General features: G+C 46.2%; 3 protein-coding genes and 1 long non-coding RNA gene across 5 annotated transcripts in view; 2 read left to right on the top strand and 2 right to left on the bottom strand.

Moving 5' to 3' along the window:
- Positions 1-172: 172 nt before the first annotated feature.
- On the top strand, positions 173-2,763 carry LOC135241455 (cytochrome c oxidase assembly factor 5). Its single transcript, XM_064311921.1, has 3 exons — positions 173-481; positions 684-767; positions 1,655-2,763. Exons 1-3 carry the CDS (start codon positions 380-382, stop codon positions 1,694-1,696), a joined length of 228 nt encoding a protein of 75 aa, XP_064167991.1. The 5' UTR covers positions 173-379; the 3' UTR covers positions 1,697-2,763.
- Positions 2,386-10,682, bottom strand: si:dkey-4e7.3 (uncharacterized protein LOC402865 homolog). Of its 2 annotated transcripts, none has more exons than XM_064311918.1 (7): positions 10,412-10,682; positions 9,551-9,645; positions 8,564-8,766; positions 7,294-7,473; positions 6,934-7,045; positions 3,949-4,085; positions 2,386-3,368 (listed from the first exon to the last, which is right to left on the bottom strand). In XM_064311918.1, exons 1-7 carry the CDS (start codon positions 10,492-10,494, stop codon positions 3,021-3,023), a joined length of 1,158 nt encoding a protein of 385 aa, XP_064167988.1. In that variant the 5' UTR covers positions 10,495-10,682; the 3' UTR covers positions 2,386-3,020. The 2 variants fall into 2 exon arrangements, with proteins under 2 accessions (XP_064167988.1, XP_064167989.1); XM_064311919.1 differs by lacking the exon at positions 10,412-10,682 and adding an exon at positions 9,766-10,048.
- Positions 4,563-16,219, top strand: LOC135241458 (uncharacterized). The gene is made up of 2 exons (XR_010325996.1): positions 4,563-4,783; positions 15,947-16,219. It is a non-coding gene; the product is annotated as an uncharacterized LOC135241458 (long non-coding RNA).
- The window catches only part of inpp4aa (inositol polyphosphate-4-phosphatase type I Aa), a 52,306-nt gene continuing 40,031 nt past the window's right edge, over positions 12,005-24,279 (bottom strand). The window contains exons 19-26 of the mRNA XM_064311922.1: positions 22,915-22,947; positions 21,584-21,756; positions 20,734-20,857; positions 20,199-20,466; positions 18,761-18,858; positions 17,978-18,090; positions 16,885-17,039; positions 12,005-16,092 (exon numbers count right to left, since the gene is read on the bottom strand). Coding sequence (XP_064167992.1) covers positions 15,960-16,092; positions 16,885-17,039; positions 17,978-18,090; positions 18,761-18,858; positions 20,199-20,466; positions 20,734-20,857; positions 21,584-21,756; positions 22,915-22,947 — 1,097 coding nt within the window. The 3' untranslated portion in view covers positions 12,005-15,959. The remainder of the gene's footprint in view (positions 16,093-16,884; positions 17,040-17,977; positions 18,091-18,760; positions 18,859-20,198; positions 20,467-20,733; positions 20,858-21,583; positions 21,757-22,914; positions 22,948-24,279) is intronic.

Here is a 24,279-nt window from a genome sequence, read left to right as displayed (position 1 = left end):
TTTTAAAATACGAAATGTATATTGTTTCTGAAAAATCCTGACCAAAGGAACCAATTCATGACCGTTTTCATATTTTTCATATGGCGTTATAAAGATTTGAATTAATCAAGATCCTACTAACAATTGGGAGGGGGAATATACCCGGAACTATATATATGTCTATGCCCGGAACCTTTAGGGTGCACACGCACTTCCTCTATCCCATGATGCTTTGCGAACAGTGAGATTACATGGCTGTGTTTTTCGTAACAAGCTTTTTGCTAGATGTTTCGTTAGAAAGCTAGAAAAAAACTGATGGGTTAGTTCCTTTACAGTAGGTTTCAGGTTATTGTCATATTCAAATACATTAGATAAAGTGACATTTGGTCGTTTATGAAAAATGCCCAAGTATTACGAGGAAAAGGAAGAAGATAACAGAGCATGTTCTGGAATAAGAGAGGACTTCAAATCGTGTCTCCTTCAACACGATTGTGTTTTGAAGGTAAACCATGATATAGTTCTATTTGTAGTTGTTAGTATGCTAAATATTGTATTTAATATAGTGTAATTCTTACAACCAACCAGTGCAAGGGGCGCTGAAGCTGACGTATGTGCATATTTACTGAAGTTCATGCTTCTTAGATCATAATATGAATGACTTATTTAGTTATGTTATTTTATTCTCTTGTGATGTCCGTTCCCAGGAGGGGAAATCACCAAGTGAATGTCTGAAGGAAGGCCACTGCAAAGCTTTGCAAGTGTCATTTTTTGAGTGCAAAAGGTCAATGGTAAGTGCACGCCTGTGGGAATTATTTTTGCCACATGAGGGCGACAAAGGATCTATGTCAAGAAGAGCGAAAAAATACATTATTTAAATACTGTGTACAGATCACCCATACCATTTTAAACGCATAAATATAAACTTTAATTTACTGTAGTGTATCAACTTGTATTTACAGTAAAATTGGCATAATAGCGCACTGTAATTATCTGGGCTACATAATATTTGGAAACCCACCGGTTGATCATTTTGTCCAGTCCGAAGTTGGTCAGTTTAGTTCAAAATTTCAAATCCCCCAAACCCACCCAGCCAAATTTCTGTCTGTGCCTTATGAGGTTTTGTTGTGTCTCAAACTGCTTTTGTACCGTCTTGACAAACTATGTTATCTCCATTTGTCCTGTAAAAGGTTTGTTTGCATAAATCAGCGCTGTTTGATTCCTCATCTGCGAGCCGCAGTGTCCGCAGGTATTCGTGCCAACCGTGCGCTGCACCGCCTGATTTTGACTAATTATTTCGCCTCCTTGCCTAAGTTCATTAGTGAAATCGGGCGTTGCGCACGGTTGAAGCAAATACCTGCAGACACTGTGGCCGGCAGGACCTGGAGTCGAGTAGCCCTGGTAGAAATTAAGAGCTTCTGTGGATAACACATGACTTGAGTACCTCAAAGGATGTGGAATGCTTCAACTGGAGCGCACTGTTAGGGAATGACTTTTACAGTACACTGCAGTGCAGCTGAGATCTGTATGAGATCAAGGACTAGATCCCATATAGATCCAGTATTTCAGATTACTTTGTCATTCGTAAGATGTAACTGACAGCATACATTCTTAAACTTTTTAGATTTTTTTAGGCCTTTAAATGAACATTCTGTATTCTTATTTTTTGTTTTTTCAGCTCGATACCAGATCACGATTTCGAGGACGAAAAGGATATTGACCAATACCAGCACTGACCTGAATACTGGATTTCATTGTAAATAATATGTATGACTTGAAGCGAAGTTCATTTTGTGCCCAATAGGGCACGATCCCCGCAGTGAGAGATTTAAAAAAAACAAGCGTTTTCTTTTATTTTTCCACACGTTTATGACTTTCTTTTCTGATGTGAGGGATGTTGAGCGCAGCTCCTCGTTAAAAATAAGGGACGGCTGAGAAAATGAGTCGAGCTACAGCTTTTTATTTAATGTAAAAATGCTCCTCTTGACTACAAAACCTGCATAATGGGAAACAGTTCATGTGACGGCCTATGCGTGCGTGCCTTCGGCATGAATAGATGGCCTACTTCTGTAGACGTTTCAGCTGTGGAGAATTCCACTAGCGACTGGAAATTCCTCAGAATGCCACAAGGGGGAGCTGCTCCTGCCCTGAGCCCAGCTGTACTGAGAGTGCTACATTCAGAGTGTTCTGATTTTATTGTTGTCATGGGGTTTTCTTGAATCCAAAGTACCAGGGGGCCTCGGTTGCACAGTAAACGGGGGTGTTCTGTGATTGTGGCTATAGTTCAGGTGCTTGTACAGCTATGTTCAGGTGTGAAATATTTCAGTTCAGAGTAATGAAGGTGTTCCTGTTCTTCTGGTTACTGCTCTGTAGTATCCTTTTTAAAATAAAGCACTGAAAGGAGAAACCTTCAGACTAAGATTAATCTTTATTCGGTGTAAAACATTTTCACAATTTTAGAAATGCATTCAATGAAAAAGCCTACATTTAGCAATTCACTGACACTGTGTTGTTGAAGACACACATGTCCTTGGCCTAAAAAACAATCTTCATATATTTGTTGCTCTCCATGTTATATTACTGCTCTGACAAACCAAAGCCGTGGTCTGGAGAAAATCATGTATCATGATATGCGTCTTACAGAAATCAAAAACATTTTAGTGTTGGCTCAGTTCTTCAATATTCTGAAACTTCTGTCATTCTTGGAATGTTAAAGTCCATGGTTATTAAGCTGCTGTAAAGAGTTGAATCAGTGATTGGTACCGTACACATTAGAAAAAATAACAATGATGAGAATAGGCCATTCGGCCTAACAATGCTAAACATACGTTAGCTATTTGGTTGTGCGCATTGAACTGGTTTAGACACACATCTAATTAAAATCAAGGATGAAATGGAAAATTTATGGAAAACATACAAGGGTACCTCACCAATGATCTAATGCAACACGCATCTTGGCTAACAAGCGACAGTCCAGATCAACTGTAATTCAACCGGCCTTGTTCAATCGAGGTGTCGCTATCCTGGCTCCCTTCCACACGGCCTTATTTCAAAGCGGCCATCATTAAGGCCTTGAACCTCTCCAGGTCGGCCTCCTCCAAGACAAAGGCCTTGTGTTTCTTCTTGAGCAGTTCCAGATTGTCCAGCACCATCATTCCGCGCGTGTGAGTGCCCGTGAGCTCCACGGTCACCGCCACCCGCTTGCACGCCGTCACGAACGCGTCGTCGATGGCGGCCGCCATGGCGTAGGAGTCGCAGGACACGAAGCCCTGGCCGGCCACCATCTCCTTATCGAAATGGCCGCCGCAGGACGCCTCCATGCTGTGGCGGAAGATCTGCTTCATGAAGCGCGCCTTCTCCGTGTCCTGGGCCAGCCACCCGTGACAGAATTCCTGAGGGGAGGAGACAGGGAGGAGAGGATGAGGGGCGGGGAGGAGGCGGGGAGCAGCGGGGAGGAGGCGGGGAGCAGCGGGGAGGAGCAGGGAGGGAGAGAAGACAGGGAGGAGTAGAGTGGAGACGAGGCGGGGAGGAGAGAGGGAGGAGCGGGGAGGAGATGGTGAGGAGCCGGGAGGCAGAGGAGACAGGGAGGAGATGGTGAGGAGAGAGGGAGGAGCGGGGAGGAGCCGGGGACACAACACTGAGAGACTGCAGGCCTCTCACCCAGTACCCATTAAAAACCAGCCCTTCTGCCCTCAAATTGAAACTCCATGTTTTCTTCACCTGTACTTTTTCCTTCACCCGTAATCCCTGCTGAAGTTTGGGCCCTAAACTGGCACCTTGGTAGCCTATGTGGTAACCCAGCCAAAGAGTATAGGTCAGCATCTGTGGTAGATTATACAACTTCCTGGCATATATACACAGTTACCACATGTTTGTCTCATTTCCCATCTACACAGACCCTCCTCACTCAATCATTAAAAGATTCCCTTTCACAGGAAGCAGTAAAGTTAGCCCTCTGGTAGTGCCACTCACCCAGGGCAGTTTGCTGCGACAGGTGAACTCCCAGGTCGCAATGTAGGTGGGACACAGGAACTCATTAAGCACAACGTACGCGGCTTCCGGGTCAGCCGCGAAGTTGAACTCGGCACAGACTGTGGTGTTTCCTCGAGCTGTACACACACACACACACACAAACGTGCATTATCTGTAAATCAGCCACGCAAAACCATCACCGTGACAAAGAACTGGCAAGACTAATGGGAGAGCAGAACACGATTCAAGGAGTTGCCATGTGCTGTCAGATACGGACGGGCTTGTACCAATAAGACAACTAGTACCAAACTTTGATTCAAATCTCCAAGTCTGATAACATTATAGCTCCTGGCGCATTACTAATTATCAATGTGTATTAGCATGTACGCAAACACAAAATACGCAAGGACCAACAAATTGCCTAATAGAAATTATGACGAAAAACCATGTGAACTAACTGGTGCACAGCATATGAAATGCAACTTTTAGTTTAGCTCCCAGTGAAATCATGTGTCGGAAAATTACGTAGGTATTGGATTTCATGAATTTTTAAATGGACCAATATATTACAATTACAGCTGGACTCAATTTTGAACGTCATTAGCCACGCCCACTTCAAAAACGTGCTTGAGTTTGAAACGATTAATCAATCCATCAGCGGAGAGGGGCGAGGAAGAATATACAAATAATTATTTTAAAAAAAGGACCACAACCTTGAGATTCTGACTGAGCATACCGTGTGTACCGGGAACAGATAAGGAGGAGCAGAATTGACTGAGGTCGGCAGAAGATTGAGATGTGGTCTGAGAACTTCTGGCGAGTTGGACCGCTTTTGGTGAGTGACCGCAGAGTTGACACACAGCTATGATGCTACTAGCTAATGTTAGCGGTTACACGTCATCAGTGCAGCTGAAGCTATTTTCCCTCTTTCCCCCCCCCAGTCAGAGTACTTTATAGCGCGTTTTTTTTTTTTGCCTTGTGTCCGTTTTACTTCACTGCACCCTGCCTTTAGAACTAGTTTAGGCCTACATGGTTTTGATCATCACCATTGTAGCCGTGCTAGTCCAATCACCTAGCTAATTGATGTTTTGTTGCTCATATTGATAACTGTTGACGCTGTTTCTGAATGTACATTGTGTTTTGTGGGTTAAATGGTTGTAGTATTTGCGTTTAATATGAGCACAAAGACAGTAATACCGCTCACAGAAAAGGCCTTGCCACTTCAATTGACTGCAATGGGGGAAAAAAACCTATCGGGGGCAGTGCTGAGACATTGCCAAACACATTTGTATGGATCTCAGAAGTCTGACGTAACGCAGAGCAAAACCTGTACCCATATATGCATTTCCGGATCAAAGCATATTTTATCTTTGGAGAAAATGAATGAGAGTTTCACATAACCGTCCCTGTCACAGTCTGTGATTTAAACTGGCGTATAAATCTGTCCGGACGTTTTTATCCGGACACATGTCTCTCTTAAACGGCACTGGGTCCAATGAATTCCAATGCCACTTTGCAACCGATAAAATTATTTTGCGAACACAACAAGGTAACACTGCTGCTAACTTTATTTACGTCACTGCTAGCCTGTGGGCTTTTCAAGGTGGTCGGAGCTACTGCTAGCCAGCAAAGATATTTAAAGAAAGTACTGGAATAATTTATGGGAATTACTAACGAGAACAGCAACAATAACAACAACAAATATTTACAGCGATATATACAACTGTCAAAAACAAAAAACGTATAATTTATTACACTAACGGATAGACTAACACTAAACCGTTTTTCTCATGTAAATGGTAGTTGGAAAAACAGCTGTGTGTGATGTTGTTCAACTGTTATGGTTTTCATATAGTGCTCTTGCTCTAGACTAATTATTTGGAGTCAAAAGTAACACTGACTTTACTTTTTTAGTACGGGGGCATATGTACGTAGGCTGTGTTAATTTGTATGTATAGAAGAACAATGATTTAATATTTTGTAGGCTATATGTTTCACTATTTTTCAGTAGTTCTTTGGCAGTGAGCATCTAGTGGTCAGTGAGCATCTTGCCCGACTGATACTGTTTTGTCTGCCGTCTTGCCTGAGGTCGTTGTCTGTGGCCACTTCAACGTCTTAGACTTATTTATTTATTTAATGTTTATTTGATAGGGACTTGACAATGCTTTCCAGAGATCTGAAGCAGTTTAGTTTGAGGAATGATTCCGTGCTTTCGCTTTGGTTCAAGGTTTGAATGCTTCATTCGTTTGTCAAAGAGAGAGCCATTGCATCTTCTCAGCCAAGCAGTTGTCTTATCACAGCTGAACATGATCCTGAACTGTATAGGCCTACGTGCTGTGATTGATCGGAGTAATGTGGGCCTTGGCAAAAGGATGTCTTAAATTGTGATTGGCTGGACTAGACAAATAAATGCAAGCGACAGGCGATGCACAAATATGAATCGGCTAAATTTATTTGTGGATCAGCTGCATTTATTTGTGGATCATGAAGTAATTAGTGATATCAAGAGTAATAATGACTAGCAATAGGATGAGGCAAGATGAATTCCAATCTTAATTCTTGATCCAAGAAGAATTTGGTCTTTTGATTGCATTGTGTTTTTCTTGTTGTTTCTTTTTTCCCCACTTTGGAAATGTATGTTTACGATCACACTGATTGCGGTAGCCTAACAGTTGCTATAGTTGGCCAAACCGCCAAGATGATTCTCGATCTGACCGACTTCTGCTACGTTCGGCTTCTTGGCATCTCTAACAGGGTTATGCGTGTCCCTATTCACATTTTCAAGGAGGTGTGACTTCATATTTCTGCCCTTGCAGCTAGGAGAATAAAAAATAAATAAATAATGGTCCAGGAGTCCAGCATTGCAAATACCTCAAAATAAGACAGGACAATAGCACTTTAACACCATTTGTACTATGACAGCCAATCACCATTCAGCACCACAGAAGTACAGAGAAAAGGATGAAGGAAAGATGGAGATCTCACAGTCAGTGTTGCCCCCCATGATGTACAGGCTCTTGAGTAGCTCTGGGAATGTGGGGTCTAGCCTCACCGCCAGGGCCAGATTTGTCAGAGGGCCAGTGGCCACCAGGGAAACCTGTTATCCAGACAGGGAAACATGCAACGTCCTCGTTTAAGTTACTAGCTTAAAGCGAGATTCTCTTGACTCATGCACAGCACATTGGTCACCATGGGCAATATACTAACACATGAGTAACAATGAGTAGCCTGGCATGTCACATGACCTGCATGCATGCATGCTGGGAGAGATTCTGAGCAGAATCCCTTGGCTAGCGGAAACTAATTGGTGTAGATTCGAGTGCTCGGGTACTGCCGGTCGCCCACCTCCCCGGCGTGCTCCCTGGCGATCCGGATCATGGCCGCCACCGCCCCCTCCTTCTGAATCATCTCTGAGCTGGGAGCGTGGGAGTCTGGGGCGTCTCCTAGCCCGTCCTGCCCGTGGAAGTGTCCCGCGCTCAGGGCGTTCCCCAAAATTGGTTTGGAGGCTCCCCGGAACACTGGAATCTGGAATATGGAACCCCCGGAGATATTAGAACCCGTTCTGCCTGGAGGAGGGGGAAGGTGGGGGGTGGAGTTTTGGTGTGGGGGTCATGTGAATAGAAAACTGCCTTACAGGACAGAACTTTATGAATGAATGACAGAACAGAAGATTCACTAAAAGCCACTTGATAACATTGCAAAGAAACGGTTGCTTGGCTGCAAAAGAGGAATGTGGCTGCATTCAAAAAGAAAAAAAAAATATGATGAGGAAAGAAATTAATTTCACACATTGTGGATAAGGAATGTCACACAAAATACCAGAACGTGTAAAAGCAAGAAAATTAACAGCACTAGATCCACTGGATCTGAAGCCAGGATGGACTGCGTGGGGTCCCAACATTTATACATGAACAGAACCTGATCAGATTAGTCCCTAATCCCCCCCCTCCCCCACGACCTCTGAATGGAGAGATCTCGGAAACAGTTATGAGCAGGATAATGTTTTCCCTTTACACTCCCATCGAACACGAGAAACAGCTGGTTTAAAAACCTTCTTCGTATTCTGTTTGGCATGTGATTTATTCTGCTTACCAAAGTAAGACCCTGCAATCACATATCACATGCTTCCACTGGGCAGAAAACACAAAACTCGAATTGTCTGACTCCTTTAGAAAATGCGATTCCACACACTAACCGTAAAAACAAGTTTTAGAAAAACACGGCACAAAAAATAAATCGGGCAAACACCTGGGCCTCTTCTTATTTGCGCAGACTTATTTTCCAGGTTGTCCTTCGTGTTAAAAATGAACACCGCATGTACTTACTCCATCCACACCACTGTTAGACGGTTAACATGTAAACAGGGAAGTAACAGAATTTCTGAATAGCTGGCTTTTGTGGTCAGTAGGATACAAATGACTGACGCGCTTGTAAAGTATGGTCTGCTGCGTCCACAGTACACCGGGCACATTCCCACTTAAACAATTATTTTTTAAACTGTGAAAATGTGAGCAGTCGTGCATATTGCATCTTTAGAGAACTAAAACATGGGTTCGTTTGCTGCCAGGCTACGAACGAACCGCGAGGAGCATCGCTTCGGGTTGGCCCCCCGTACCTCCAGTCGCCCGCAGGCTTTGAGCACGCGCAGCGAGTTCCTGCAGACGTTGTCCACGGTGGTGTTTCCGCTGACACAGGTGATGCCCAGCACCTGCACGTCGGGGGCGGCCAGCGCCATCATGATGGCCTGGGCGTCGTCCACCCCACAGTCCACATCCACCAGCAGCTTCTTCACCATGGCGATCCCGGTCCCTGCCCTGGCTGCGAGGGGGGAAAGGGCCGGGCGAATGCACGCACGTTATGGCAACCGAAAACAACATCGTGCGTCCATTCTTTGGTTCTAGCTCAGTGCTAATGGACGGCAGTGTAGTATAATGGGCAAGGAACTGGTCTTGTAACTATATGATCACAAGGTTGGATTTCTGGGTGGGACACTGCCGTTGTACCCTCGAGTAAGGTACTTAACCTTCAGTATATATTTATTCAATATAATGTAAATGCAATGCAAAGCTTGTGCAAGTCGCTCAGGATAAGAGAGTCTGCGAAATGCCTGTAATGTAATCTAACTTAATGCAGTTAATCAAGGTCGAAAGCCTGGACCCATGCCGGCCCTTTTCAGTGACATCAGACACCCCATGTACACAGTCCACCACGAGGTTAACCCGCTTCTTAATGTTCATTTTTCTGAAACTTCTTGCGGCTAATAATGTGCACGGACGCAATAGAAACTTGCAACAGTTGAAAAAGAAGAACCTGATTTACAGAAGCAATAGTGTATTTCAGTAACCGAAGAAGCGTAGCGGGTCACGTGTTCTCTCTGGGACACGACAGACATTAGGCTATCTATGCAGGCGTATCAGCAGGAGTGAACTTCGCCTTCAAATTTATGGACATTACTATTGCAATGACGGAACGGCGCCGATAGTCCGCGTTTTAAACCTAGTGTTTTTGAAATTTGAAATCCGACGCCCAAGACAGACCCGTCTTGCATTATTTCGAATGAAGTTGTGACACGCCCTTTCTCGTTAATGAAAACGTAACTTACCTGGAGTAGAGTAAGACTGAGTTCGGCTGCTAGGTAAACCGGCGTAGATCCCTTGATTTCCGACTGTCAGTGAACTGTTCCAGGCTGCCGCAAACCTTTAAGCCGGTGGTAGGGCAAGGGGAGGAGTCAGGATCAATAAAAAGAAATGTTATGTCAATGGCTTTTAATTTTAATACTGACTGAACCTGTACATTTGGTTCAGCACACGGACTAACCATTGCGTGTGTCATTCGCAGCGAAAGTCGATGTATGATGTATGCTGTGTGCAGCCAATGTGAACCCTTTTGCGTGTTGCTGTCAACACGACCCGATAGCCGAAACAAAACTTTACTGTAGCCTAGCCTAGTGGGCAAATCTGAATGTGAAACTTTAAAGACCGATGAGCTGCATAGCTGTAAATCTTTCGAGAGGGCATTCAATCATTTATCAGTAGTCGGCTAAATCAGTTTACAGCTCGTTACACAATCTCCGAAATTAGCCGAGCTCACTCGTGTTCAGTTGTGTTCTGGGACTTTCCCCCCCCCCTCATCCATTCAGTTGTCTCAGCAAATTACACAACGCAATTGGAATCATGCGTGCACGTGTCTAGAAGCTCCTCGGTAGCCTAATCCTAGATATAGTTTATATTCGGATTTAAGACGCCATTTTGGGAAAGGCTTAAATTGCAGACAAAGATAGCCAGCGTCCCCTCTCTAATATCTTTGGTTTAGCTCGTGTCTCGGCGTGCAGACATTAGATGTGGGCTCAAATAGGGTACGGTAGTAGTAGATATGAGTTGTAGCCTGTAGCTTTCTTGGAATAAAAAAAATCCACGAATTTTCAAAAACATTTTAATTCACTGTGGAGTTTTTTTGTGCTTACCTGCAGGACCTTTGCGAGAAGTGAGATTGCATTGGCGTCCACAGTCGCGTTCCGTAGTATCTTAGAGCCATTACACATGCCATTCAACATGAGCGCCTACAACCCAGGACGAGAACGAAGCGTTGCTGTCCGAATGTTGATTTTTATACTCCAGTTCTGCTTCAATGTAGGCCCTATCTCCTGCATAACTCCTTGTGCCCTTTAAGTCGTTAAAATGTTTCAGATGCTTGCGAGGAATCTTATTACAGTTCACGTGAAGACTCGGGCTACAAACTGCAATAAAAGGTGGGACACGGAGTGAGGTCTAAATTAATCTTTGTGAGCAATATGAGAACTGGTTATCTGTGCGCAATAAAGCGACCCATCATTGCGCACAGATATTACAAAATACTGAAGGAATCTTGACTATTGAAGCCTGTAAGCACTCATTACTTTGGTAATGGACTTTCAATAACCTCTTACCATGGGCGTACATTACCGAGTTCATGTGGTGTGAATTATAGGCTTCGTGCCCATTCATTAATTGTCTCAGTGCTTGTGAACATGATTTTTACATGCTACGGTCCTCCCGTCATACATTTATTGTAGCCTGTCACATGACATTTGTGCTAGATCAGAATGATCAGTCTGTCCTTGGAAAAAAAGCACTCACGTTATTCTGTTCCCCCAACCCCCCTACCCTCCCCTTTTCCCCACTGACCTGAAATGAACATTCCCTCCAGGCAAGGGCACCATTTGAATGGATATAGAAATACACATAAATACACCCCCCCCCCCCCCCCGGCCCCATTTATACAAAACAGGCCAAACACCCCCCCTCCCCAATAATACAGTATGACAATTAAAAAAATAATTTCATGTAATAAAAATAGGTATTTCATGTTGTGATTGGGATTGAGCCAATCAATGTCTTAAAGTACTTTCTCTGAAGAATGCCCGAGAAATGATCATTTCAGTGTTCTTAAAAAAAATTAATTAAAAAAAAAAAACATTTTCTGGTGGGGCATGCCCGCCCTATGATTGCGGTTCTTGGGGTCAATATCCGAACTGCAGGTATGGAGATGAGTCGTTTGGCGACATCCACTTTCAGCTGCGTTAGACAAATTTTCTAAACAATTCCAATGCTGTGAAAACCTCTACTCGTGGATCTTCTTTCTTCTCTTCACACTGCATTTATAAGGACTGAAAAGACTTATCTTGGTGTAGCTGCTGACTGAGACGGGCATATTTGTAGCGTGGATTTAGACTGAGATTTTTCGTTGGGGAAAAATATGTTTTTCGCCCTGTGACGGTGTAGCTCAACAGGAAGTGCACGCTCCGTTTGCACACTGGCCCTACTGCATTCCAAATAAGCCGTTCTAATGAGGACCCCCCTGACCCCCCCCCGTGCACTCAAGTTTGCTGTTTGCATTCTCCGCCTTCCACCCTTCCACGGAGGGGAAGCCACGACATCACAACAAAATAACTTCAGTTAATTTTGTTACATCACCTCTGGTGATTTCAACGGCTGATGCTTTTTTTCATATTTCGCGACAAAAACAAGCGTGCGAAAAAGTAAAAGGAAAAAAAAAAAAAAAACAAGGAAACGGGAACTCTCAGAATGTTTTTAATAGCTTGGTTATAAACGGGAGCGTGAGGGGAGATATCCTATCCTGTCGTGAGTACAACAATCCACAGAACAAATAAATACATCGCATACAGTGCATATACCGCGTCAGATATGTGACGTCATATTTATTAAATTAAAACAGTGCACATGTATAAAAAAACATAAAAAGCAAAAACAAACAAACAAAAAAAATACATGTGATCTAAAATGACAAAAAAATATGGTTTCAATTATTTACAAAAAACAAATGTGAAGGGAAATGGCAGACAGTGATGCCACACAGACTGCATTCCACGGTTGCAGTCACTGATAGGATCTGCTTTATGCAGCGCATTGGTACCCCTGTATAAAAGTACACTTATACGGGAAGCTGCGCTACATGCATTTAAAGTTAAGACACTTTTTAATGTCCCATTGAGAATAAATACATAGTTATCACCTGATCATCGTCTGAGTATTTCAAAGCATTTGCCTGCTATAGGTTATGACCCCATTACATCAGTCTTGAGATTCCCATATCAATAATATAATTCTAAATGCCGGTTCAGTCTAATGAAGCAGTAGTCATATTTTTTTTTTTTTATAGACTTGAGTCGACTCTATTAAAGACAGGAAAAAAAAAAAAAAAAAAAAGCCGTTCCTACTAAGGCAAAAACACTGCTCCTTTTCACATTTAGATTAGTAAATTAAATTTTACTTTAAAGTGAACTTTAAGCACAAATTAATTTGGTGGGACGACCGTGCCACAGCTGTGTAAACCTGGATGTGCATTCTGAGGGAACAGATACGTTTGGGCAGTACTTAGCTAGGATACACAACGGTGGTTTTGATACGCTTACATAAGGTGAAAATAGCCTCCCGTTGTGGATATTTTACCGAAGTCTCGATGTAATTTACGCTGTATTCAAAGCGGCAGCCTCGTTATTCCTTCCCTTTTGTAAAAATGAGCCGAGGTGGTGTCCTTTTAAACTATTTTACGATGTCATTAAAACAGTCCACAGCTAGGGGACTTGTGTACTTTTATGTTTCTAAAACTAACACAACACGAATATCCCAAACAGCCGCCACCACGGTCGTCTTCCGTTGGAACGAACAACGCTGCTATCTTTTCCCTTGCAACATTTAGCAGGCTGACCGTGACCTTCGTTTGACCCCGGGAGTCCAGTACTGCGTGTGGCCGTTTCTGAGCAGCGCGTGTTCCTGCTTGAAAGCAAGCCCCTGTAGAAGTATCCCGTGGCAACGGTGTAGTCAGTGTGTCCTGAATGCTAAACGAGCTCAGAAACAGAGCGCAATCGGAGCAGTTTCACATTGGCTTTATTTTGGGGGGCTCTATTCCCTTCCAGACAAATAAGAATGAAATGAGGGGTCACACGGCCTGCCGCTTCTCAAACGGGGGTTACTGCGGCTCCACTGAGGGCTGTGTACTAAACGCAGGCTTGCCTACGTGGCTGCAGGCTGACGAGGATATGCTTAAGGCATATTTACGCAAGACGCTCTTATCCCAGTTTGGGGTCTGATACTCAGGACCGTATGGATTTTTGTATGATATGAGACTGGATTGCGATGGCCTTCTAAGTCTCACCCGCAACCGCGCTGGTGATTTTGGAAAGACAACATACTCACAATATGTTCCAAGCCTGATAGATCCCTTCCCCTCCCCCCCCCCTTGCTCTTTCTATGTAAAATAAAAACATGCGCACGTATCCATTGTACAGTGTCACCTGAATTGCATTTGTATATGATCAGAATGTGTTTGAACCTGTGTGCAGACTGCTATCAATTTGGGTGTACTTCACAGGTTTTTTTTTGCCAGAGATGAAATATTTGGACACATTTGGGGGGGGGGGGGGTGCAGTGTACTCTGGGTAGGATTTACCAGTGTGCTTACAGCTCAGGTTAACGAGCAGCAGGGTGAGCCAATGGGTCGAATGGAGGGCTAACCCACCTGAGCACCTTCCTGTTTCTGGCAGTCCTCTGGACTCTGCAAAGGGCCACAAACAGGATGTTGGCGTCGTCCAGAGCGACAGATGCTGGAAGAGACCCGATTGGTCGGCCGGCCTTTAGAATGGAAGTTGCAGCCGTTTGGTTCCAGAAGCTGCCGGATCCTGCGGTGGCTCTGATAGGCTAAACCAGTAGCAGCAGCAGTGCATGATGGGGGGGAAAAATAGGGCATAAGAGGTGTGCTGTGACTCAACCCAAGAGTACAGCACTTGGCCAGGGCACACGGAACCCAACGGGCTGGGACCCACTCAGCCAATTCGCCCTTATTCTTCAGGAGCTGAACATTTCAACTGGCACAAGGCCATGGCGCTACCTCCAGCTCAGCAAGCCAAGGGGGACGTGTTTTTTTATATTAAAAAAATTTTTTTTTGGAGAAATGATCTCTGAAAACCAAAAAAATCCAAATATGCAGTCTGTGTCGAGACATAATTCTTGCATCTGGGAGTCAAGCCAGGACACCGAAACCAGAAAGAGGATTTCAGTAGATACTGTGGAGACGTGTGCAGTATCACTATTGACTGACACCACAGGCCAGATATTAATTTCAAGGGCAGCGTACGATAACCGCACCAGGACTGTTCTTGGGTCAGCCTGTCCCCTGTGGAGGTACCTTGAAGACTTCCTGGGCCAGGACCGGGGCCTGTGCCACCTGTACTCACTTCACCACTGGGGCTTCTCAAGTGTTCAGTCGTTATCATCTGTATATGCAGACCGCCAATACCAGTGGTCACGATTTAAACTGACCACTGGGAGCACTGAATAGAGATTTCCAACTTTGAGAATGGACAGCATGGTATTATAAGAGTCTACAGAAGATCTGTCCTACTGGATATTTTAAGGTTAATTTGCAGTCACCATACCCATACTTGCAGCTCAAATCTGTACCCTGTAGGAAAGGATACTAATGCAGGGTCATTCAGAGTTCAACCACAGATGCTTATCTTCACCAGATGGTCAGTTCCGTATTAATAACATTGACAGTTGTGCCTCTTGCCACCACTGAAGCTCGAAACATTATGATTTGGTGGCTCTTGGTCAATATCCATAAAAGGGCATGACTTAAGACAGAATATTGGTATCTACTATTGCAGTGCAGAGAGCGTTGGAACCACCAAGAGTGAGGACTTACAGCTGACGGAAGGAACGTTGGGGCTAAACCCCTGTTTTGTGTCTAATCTGTGGCTCGACCTCATTCACTCTTCTGATTGGCTCGCCGCCTGAGCGGCCAGGCTGTGCCTGTGGCCACACTGGTTGGCTCAGAGTCTCAAGGATCCTCCACAGCAGCAGAAAAAAAACAACAACCCTGGTGCCTGCAACACAGCTGTCAACGCCGCTGTATCTGTCTGAGCTGTCGAAGCCACCACGACCGCCAAAGCACAGTCGGGGGAGAGACGGGCAAACCAGTCCGCCCCTTTCCGCGGCAGTAGAGCAGTTGCCGTAGCGATACCCATTTGCGTGTCTCGTTTCCCTCCTCCACTGCACCAATAGGGTTAGCCGTCCAGCTCAGAGCAAGACGTACAACAGTGACTGTGTGATGCCTGCCATCGATGCACATGAGTCTGACCAAACTTTTGACTGTTGTTCCTCTGTGCCTGTGCCTGTGCGTGAGAGAGAAGCATGCTCTATCTACAGTTAGGTAGTGACGATGGGGGGGGGGGGGATCTGAAGCAGATATTCCTTTGGTTTGAACTAATGTTACTGGCGTGTTTGTATTTCATATATATATATATATATATATATATATATATATACACATTTCAAGAGTCTGCATGGATGTCAGAATTAAGGATGCATATCTATCACAGAACCTGTCACTTCTATCACATTAAGGGTGCTTTTGCACTGGGGCATTTTGTTTCCTTTTATCGTGTTGTTTTTTTCTTTTTTCTTTTTTCCCCTCCTGCCACCATTGGTTGGGTCCGGAGGCTGACTGTCCAATCAGGTCTCCACTTTGCCGAAAGTCCCTTCCGGGGGCCTGTAATGCCTGGGGAAGGCCTTCAGCTGCAGGGAGTTGAAAGCGTACTTGCGGCATCCGACGTTCTTCATGGTGTTCTCCCGCCGACAGCCCTCGCTGGAGGTGGCCAGGGCGGCGGGGCAGCAGGAACACGGAGGGCGCGACCGCGAAAAAAGCAAACGGGACAGAGCAAAAACAGCCGTTGTTAAAAGACAATAAACACCCAAAAACCATAGAACTATTAGCCGTGCGATTGTGCTTCATGTTCGACAGACAAGGGAGCACAGGAGAGTGGGGGTTAGTCTCTAGCCATGCATTTACATATCTTCCCAGCATGCATCAGGCACGGAGCCACAATGGACCTCGGCTTGCCCGTGGAATCGCAACGACACTGACCCGTATCCCAGACGACCTCAATCTGAGCCTTTAAGGGAACGTGCCACCTCGTTATTACCGTCCTGATAGCGTACATTGTGGGAGGCGGATTTTTAAAAATAAATCCACCGCAAACCAAAAACTTCTGCACATGATATGAACGCTCAGGAAACCTAGCTTGACGAGACGCGGTCCAAATGACTCCTGATAATGCCTGTGCCAGCACTGTTTCTCATGCCTACTTGAAATTGTGGAGCCCTCTACGTTAGAATACACTGGCAAGAGTTAAATAACACAGTCCCACGCTCTGACGGGCGTATCCAGCTCCTGACGAATACGAAAATCACATCACATGCACAGTCGCCGCTCGCGCAATAGTAGGCTGACCGCGACCTTTCTTTGACCTGGGAGTCCAGTCCACAGCTAGGGGACTGTGCACTTTTATGTTTCTAAAACTAACACAGTCGCCTTAGCAATCGCCCCCCCCGTCCCCCCCTTTTAGAATTCTGGACGGGCAGCGGCGGGGACGCCTACCTGCGCATGCAGTCGAGGGCCTGGGAGAAGACCTGGGGGGCCATGCCGTGCTCGTGCTGCAGGATCAGGCTCTGCTCCAGCGTCACCGACATGGCCGTGCGGTCCTTGGCGCTCTTGCAGCTGGTGAACCGCACCCCGTTCAGCCTCCGGCAGACCTGACGACCCAGAGAGAGAGAGAGAGAGAGAGAGACCACGGTTTGGACCAATCGGCAAGCCGGGTGTTTACGTGACATCACAGCTGCGACCTGATGCGACCTACGTGTCTCCCAGTGACCTTAAATTGACATTTTACATTACATTACATTACATTACAGGCATTTGGCAGACGCTCTTATCCAGAGCGACGTACTACAAAGTGTATAACCATAACCAGGAACAAGTATGACGAAACCCCTAGAGAGAAGTACCGGTCCAAGTGCAGGGAACAACCGCATAGTTCAACTTGGACCCTGATGGTTAAACTGATTAACACTAACACAACGAGAACGGCAACAACGCAGTCTATGGAAAAAAATACAAGCAGTAGTGAAGACAGTTAATGCACCTGAGTCACCTAAGGCACCTTTAGTGCAGCTAAAAAAATAAGAACATGTCATGTAAAACAGGCACCCTGGCTGGTACAAACATCACGGCAGTGTTGGGTAACCTGTGGCCCCTCAGCAGTTGGGTCATGCCCTATTTACATTAAGAGAACGTGCGTATATCTGAATGCCAAATAGCCTACAGAAACCGCCACCAAAAACAGAGGCGGCTTGCACATTTCAGTGCAGCAAAGTCTTCTTCAGACTTAAATGTGTCAAATTATTGAGCCTTGATAGCTTGAATTTGTATTTTTAGTCTAAAATTATGGTGTATATAGCTTCGATTGGCATTTAATTTTATTTTGAGGTAACAGCCTTTACATTCATTACTTATGTTTCCTAAACTGTACACTGCTCATAGGGACACGGGCACACTGTCCATTGCAGGATTCATGGCATTTAAATTAAGGTAATATCCAGCCTGCTTCCTCTTTGGACTCCCCAGTGAGGGGATCTGAAGTGGCCCAGGTGTGCAGTCCCGTTCAGGGAGAGGGGGCGGGATTCGCCCTTACCTCCGCGGCCTGCCACAGGATGTCCACGTTCTTGTTCTTGCGGGCGTGGACGTTCTGCCCCAGGAACTTGAGCAGCTCTGGCAGGCAGGTCTGACTGCGGGACCCGGGGAGACCTGGGGAGGCAGAGAGACACACAAGCGTTCATTCCAATCGCTTATTTTATACATCCTCTTCTCTTCAGTTCTCGCGGGACCAGAGCACCGATTGAGGTCGGCCATTTTTAAGGATGTTCAAATCCGTTCAGTGCTCCTTGGAGGAGCAAGGAGGCACCTGGAGGACGCTTCAGTGAGGATGCACAAGCGCTGCCTTTGCAGAATATTTTTTTGCAATGTGTGACGCATAAATGATCCACCTGTGGGTCCACCTCTCCACATTTGCCACGCCTGTTGACGTCACTTCAAACCGACGCTTCGCTAAGCAAGGACGTTCCATGCTGCGAGGGCATTCCTAATACTTGTTGCCTCAATTTCTCCATCCTCCTATCTCATCCTTGCAAATGGCACAAAAATATTGGGAATGCATACATTTGGTTGTTTGTGGAGAACTGATGAAAAGTATCATGACTCATTGCATAAAGACAGGGCTGAACTTTAAGGTTAGGAACAGGGGGCATCTTATGGAGCCGCACCCAGACTGAAGACAGATTAAACTGAGCGATGCTGTTTAGTGCTCGTTTTCAGCCGTGTGCTAAGAAGCCCGGCACCGGTCCCTCGGGCTGAGATCAGTGCGCTGTTCCCAGACAGGTTTCCAGCCAAATGAAATGAAAATTCGAGCGTGACTCACAGTCTTCGGGCAGGACTTCTTTGAACTGCTCGAAGTACGAGTTCAGCCGAGCCAAGCTCTCCATGTTCACAACCTCCTGCAGTGACGTGTCTCCAAACCTTCAACGGAAAAGAAAAACAAAGATTAAACACAACATAGGCAGGCTACGAGGGTGAAGTCAATAATTACATCTGCTGGGATAGGGTCACTGCACCCCCAATATTAAGGACAATGCGATCTATACTTCTGTCAATGTAACATTATACTATACACATTACATCTCCCTCAATAATTTCAGTGATGGTGGGACAGGGGGTTAAAATATTTCCTTCCTCACATGCATCCAAAAATATTGACGTAAGGCGGCCTACGTTTTGAAAGCACCCAAATCTACCTGTGTGTCAACAAGACATTGGTCAAATCTGATTGGCTGAGTGTCATTCTGAAACCCAAATTCAGCAGCTCAAGTGCACTGATGAAAGACAAGGCCTGTTGATGCAGCAGGAAAGCACGTTTGATTAAAGTTTAGTTGTTGCTGCCACTGGTCAGTGCATTTAAAGCCTGTTCTCATGTGTTGCGAAACTGCTCACATCAGCTGCTGCATTTATCAGACAATTAAGACCTACGGCAGTGAAACTCGACTTTGGTTGCCCGATAAATAGTTTTGTTTCTGTGATTATCTGCTGAATTGAAGCTGTAGTCGCGTTCTGTGCATCTCGTATTTCCTAATGGAGTTGTGGCATGTTTGAGTTAAAAATACGCTTGAGCTTGGGCTAATCTCTTTTAGTTTGTTTTAGCCAGGCTGGCTAACTGAAATCTCAGATCGTCTGTTCTTCCGACGCCCTATCTGCATTTTAATGGGCTGGCTATCTTCAGCCTGTCGTGAGTTGTCTGTGGTAAGTGTGTGCTATCGTTTAGATTCAAATGAGGATCAGCAGCACGCGATTTCAGCAATTTTTCACAGCTGAAAACCGTTTTTTTTTTTTTTTTTTTTTTCCACACCCTGGCGTGAAGGGTGCTACTTTCCTTGAGCACAGCGGCTCTCTCTGGGACAGAGAGATATGGATCAGAGGCGGAACCTTGGTGTGAAGATTTGTGTGTTGGGGGGGGGGGGGGGTGGACACTTTCCGCTTTCCTGTGCAGTTTGTGGGCAACATAGTCAGGGGTAAGACGATTGTCTGGCAGTCGGAGGGTGCCGTTCAACCCCGCCTGGGTTCAAGTGTCCTTGAGCAAGACACCTAACCCTAACTGCTCTGGCGAATGAGAGGCATCAATTGTAAAGCGCTTTGGATAAAAGCGCTATATAAATGCAGTCCATTTACCATTTGTGAGCTGTGGGGAGTGAAATTAGCACGGGCTCTGCAGCAGCATACACTCTGAAGCCCTAAAGAAATGAAGTGACCACAAGATGGTGTTCAATGCAAGATAGTCAACTCGACCGCTCTCGGATCGCTCGTACTTCTCGGCCAGCGTCTGCTGCTCGTTGATGCCGACGCTGAACAACACGGGCTGCACGCGCAGCAGCATGCCGTTCTGGATCTCCCGCGGCAACGCGTCGAACATGTTGCCCGGCAACGGGACGCGCACGTTGAAGCCGTCCCGGTTGCCGGTGATGACGGGCAGCATGTCGGGGGCGGAGCTAGAGGTGGCCTGTGTCACTTTGAAGGTCACGTTCCTCAGGTCCATGACGCCCACGCTCATGTCCTCCAGCATGGACAGCTCCTCTCCTGCAGGGCACACACCAATGAGTACACACACACAGCCATAAGAACGCACATACACACACACACACAAACACACACACCAATGAGTACACACACACAGCCATGAGTACGGACATACACTCACTCACCAGTGAGTACACACACACACAGCCATGAGAACGCATGCACGCACATTCAGACACACGCACACACACACCCAACAATGAGTACGCGCGTACAGACACACACACACACACACACACACACACAAACACAGCAGTGGGTGTTTACCGTAGGTGCTCAGCAGACTCTCAAACTGTGCCAGAAGGCCGATGGTATAGAGCTGTCTCAGAAATCCGTTGTCATGGAGACAGTTCCTCAGTTTGATGGTGAAACCACAGATCAGCGCTGTCAGCTGAGGGAGACCAAAAGCATCACTCATTTTTACATATCACTATGACAACACCACAATCATCACTATAACAACACCACACTCATCACTATGACAACACCTCACTCATCACTATGACAACACCTCACTCATCACTATAACACCTCACTCATCACTATAACACATCACTCATCACTATGACAACACCTCACTCATCACTATAACACCTCACTCATCACTATAACACATCACTCATCACTATAACACCACACTCATCACTATAACACCACACTCATCACTATAACACCTCACTCATCACTATAACAACACCACACTCATCACTATAACACATCACTCATCACTATAATACCTCACTCATCACTATAACAACACCTCACTCATCACTATAACTCATCACTATAACAACACCACACTCATCACTATAACAACACCACACTCATCACTATAACACCACACTCATCACTATAACACCTCACTCATCACTATAACAACACCTCATTCATCACTATAACAACACCACACTCATCACTATAACACCTCACTCATCACTATAACAACACCTCACTCATCACTATAACAACACCTCATTCATCACTATAACAACACCTCACTCATCACTATAACAACACCACACTCATCACTATAACACCTCGGCCATCTTTGCTCATGACGCTAGCGTGTGAGGCGCGAGTTCGGTACGTTGCGTGTGCGGTCGGTCGGCGTACTGACCGTCTGGCAGAAGACCACGTCTCGGCGGTACTGCAGGGTGAGGTACATGGCGATGGTGGGGGCGCTGTCCTGCATGAGCAGGAACACCATGGACTTCTTGGCCTTGTCGCTCATCATGGCCACACACTCGGTGAGCGTGGTGAGCAGCGGGTACAGAGCCTCACTCCACTCACCTGGAGGAGAGCGCAGGGGTTACACACTCACCTACACACACACATACACACACACCAACACACACTGACACGACAAACACACATATATACACACACTCGGTGAGCGTGGTGAGCAGCGGGTACAGAGCCTCACTCCACTCACCTGCAGGAGAGCGCAGGGGTTACACACTCACCTACACACACACATACACACACGCACGCACTACACACATATATATACACACACACACACCAACACAGCACGCACACACACCAACACACACTGACACGACAAACACACATATATACACACGCACACACACACTCACCAACACCAACACACGCACACACACACACACGCACGCACTACACACATATATATATACACACACACACACCAACACAGCACGCACACAACCACACGCTCTAACACACTGACACGACAAACACACACACACACACACGCTCTAACACACACACTATCACACACACCAACACAGCACGCGCACACACACACACACACTATACATACTGTCTCACACACACACACCAACACAACACCCAAACACACACACACCACACACACTGACACGACAAACACACACACACACGCACGCACTATACACACACACACACACACAAACACAGCACGCACACACACACACTACATACACTGACATGACAAACACACGCGCATACACACACACACTACACACACATACACACACACTCACACACACACCCTATAATACACTCAGATGTGAACCATCGTCCGCGCTCCAATCAAGAAACGGCACTTCAGTGACTCCATAAAAATCGCCCCCTTAACTGGGGCACAACCGCTACTCTCATATTAACTGAGCTGATCTGCTAAAAATATAATCACACACCAGAGCTGGGCAGGAGGGCAGATAGTAAATACAAACAATACTGAGAGGGCGACTGAGCCAGAGGCAGCCAGCGCTGCAGCCTGCTGGGGGGGGATTAGCCAAAGTTAGAGAAGCACTGCTGTAGCTGCGAAGGGGGCAGGGATAGGGGAGGGGCGGAGCTATTTCAGGGGAGGGGCGGAGCTATTAAAGGGGAGGGGGTGGGGACAGGGGAGGGGCGGGGCTTACAGAGGAGGGGGTGGGCACAGGGAAGGGGCGGGGTTGAAACAGGGCGGATGCACAGAGCTCTTACCTGGGGAGACATCCTCGGCACTGGCGCTGTCATCTAGACAAGGGGGGGAGGTGCAACATGCAGAGTTAGGAAGCAGCCAATGGCTGCCACAGCAAGCGCACACACCATCAGAGCACAGAGCGCACGCACACACAGACACACACACCATCAGAGCACAGAGCGCGCACACACACACACACACACCATCAGAGCACAGAGCGCACGCACACATATGCGCACACACATGCGCACGCACACGCGCACACACACACACCCCATCATAGCACAGAGCGCGTGCACACACATGCGCACACACACGCGCACACACACACACACCATCATAGCACAGAGCGCGTGCACACACATGCGCACAACCACACACACACACACCATCATAGCACAGAGCGCACGCACACACACGCGCACACACACACACACCATCATAGCACAGAGCGCGTGCACACACATGCGCACAGACGCACACACACACACACCATCAGAACCCAGAGTGCGCGCGCACACACACTCCATCAGAACACAGAGAGCGCACACAAGCGCGCACACACACACACACACACACACCATCAGAGCACACACACAATCAGAGCACAGAGCGCACGCACACGCGCAGGGCCTAATGGGAGCGCAGTGTAACAGTTAAACCACTAGGTGGCCCAGCAGTGGAGGGAGCAGAGCTGTAAAACACTGCAAAGCCACAGTAATAGCTGCAGGCCTTGGACAGAACTTGCACAAGCACTGATAAAGAAACATTTAAAATGCTGAAAACAAAATGGCAATGACACCCAGTTTCAGAGTCAGTTGCTATGCATAACCTGAAACGTCTCGGAAAAACACTGTTTTATCGATTTGCCTATTCTAAACACATACATACTTTTATAAAAAATACAGCTCTCTAAATACAGTTCTCTAGAACATTGTTGTCTCAGCATACGAAATCCACGATGTGTGTGGTGGGATTGTAAAAGATTTACTACACAGGAAAAGCACTGCAGGAAACCACCACCGACAGAGAGGTGCCCGGACACATGCAGACCAAAGTGGAGGAAGATGAAAATGAGAGAAGGGATAAACATGCGTGTTTTAAAGGATGAGTGTGGGGGCACCAGCTACCCAGAGTTCAGCAGGGAACAGAGAGCTGATGTTAAAGCTCTACGGTATTCGCCTCAGGTCGTGCTCTGAGTCTGACAGGCAGGGGGCGTGGTCCCACCCCTGAAAGGTTCCGGAGGAAGTGCCTTTCGTTCTGACTAAAGCGAGGGGGACAGGCCACTTCATTGTTTAACCGTGCCCAAATATTACATTACATTACATTACATTACAGGCATTTAGCAGACGCTCTTATCCAGAGCGACTTACACAACTTTTACA

Source organism: Anguilla rostrata, chromosome 15 (assembly GCF_018555375.3).
Source record: "Anguilla rostrata isolate EN2019 chromosome 15, ASM1855537v3, whole genome shotgun sequence".
NCBI classification, from domain to species: domain Eukaryota; kingdom Metazoa; phylum Chordata; class Actinopteri; order Anguilliformes; family Anguillidae; genus Anguilla; species Anguilla rostrata.
This window is presented reverse-complemented; position numbering and strand designations above follow the sequence as displayed.

Coding starts and splice junctions, on each gene's coding strand:
- LOC135241455 (XM_064311921.1), top strand. CDS start 380: ATGCCCAAGTATTACGAGGAAAAGGAAGAAGATAACAGAGCATGTTCT. Junction 482..683: donor AACACGATTGTGTTTTGAAG/GTAAACCATGAT, acceptor GTCCGTTCCCAG/GAGGGGAAATCACCAAGTGA. Junction 768..1,654: donor TTGAGTGCAAAAGGTCAATG/GTAAGTGCACGC, acceptor TTGTTTTTTCAG/CTCGATACCAGATCACGATT.
- si:dkey-4e7.3 (XM_064311918.1), bottom strand. CDS start 10,494: ATGGCATGTGTAATGGCTCTAAGATACTACGGAACGCGACTGTGGACG. Junction 7,046..7,293: donor CCAGGGAGCACGCCGGGGAG/GTGGGCGACCGG, acceptor TCTGGATAACAG/GTTTCCCTGGTGGCCACTGG. Junction 3,369..3,948: donor GTCGCAGCAAACTGCCCTGG/GTGAGTGGCACT, acceptor TCCTCCCCTCAG/GAATTCTGTCACGGGTGGCT.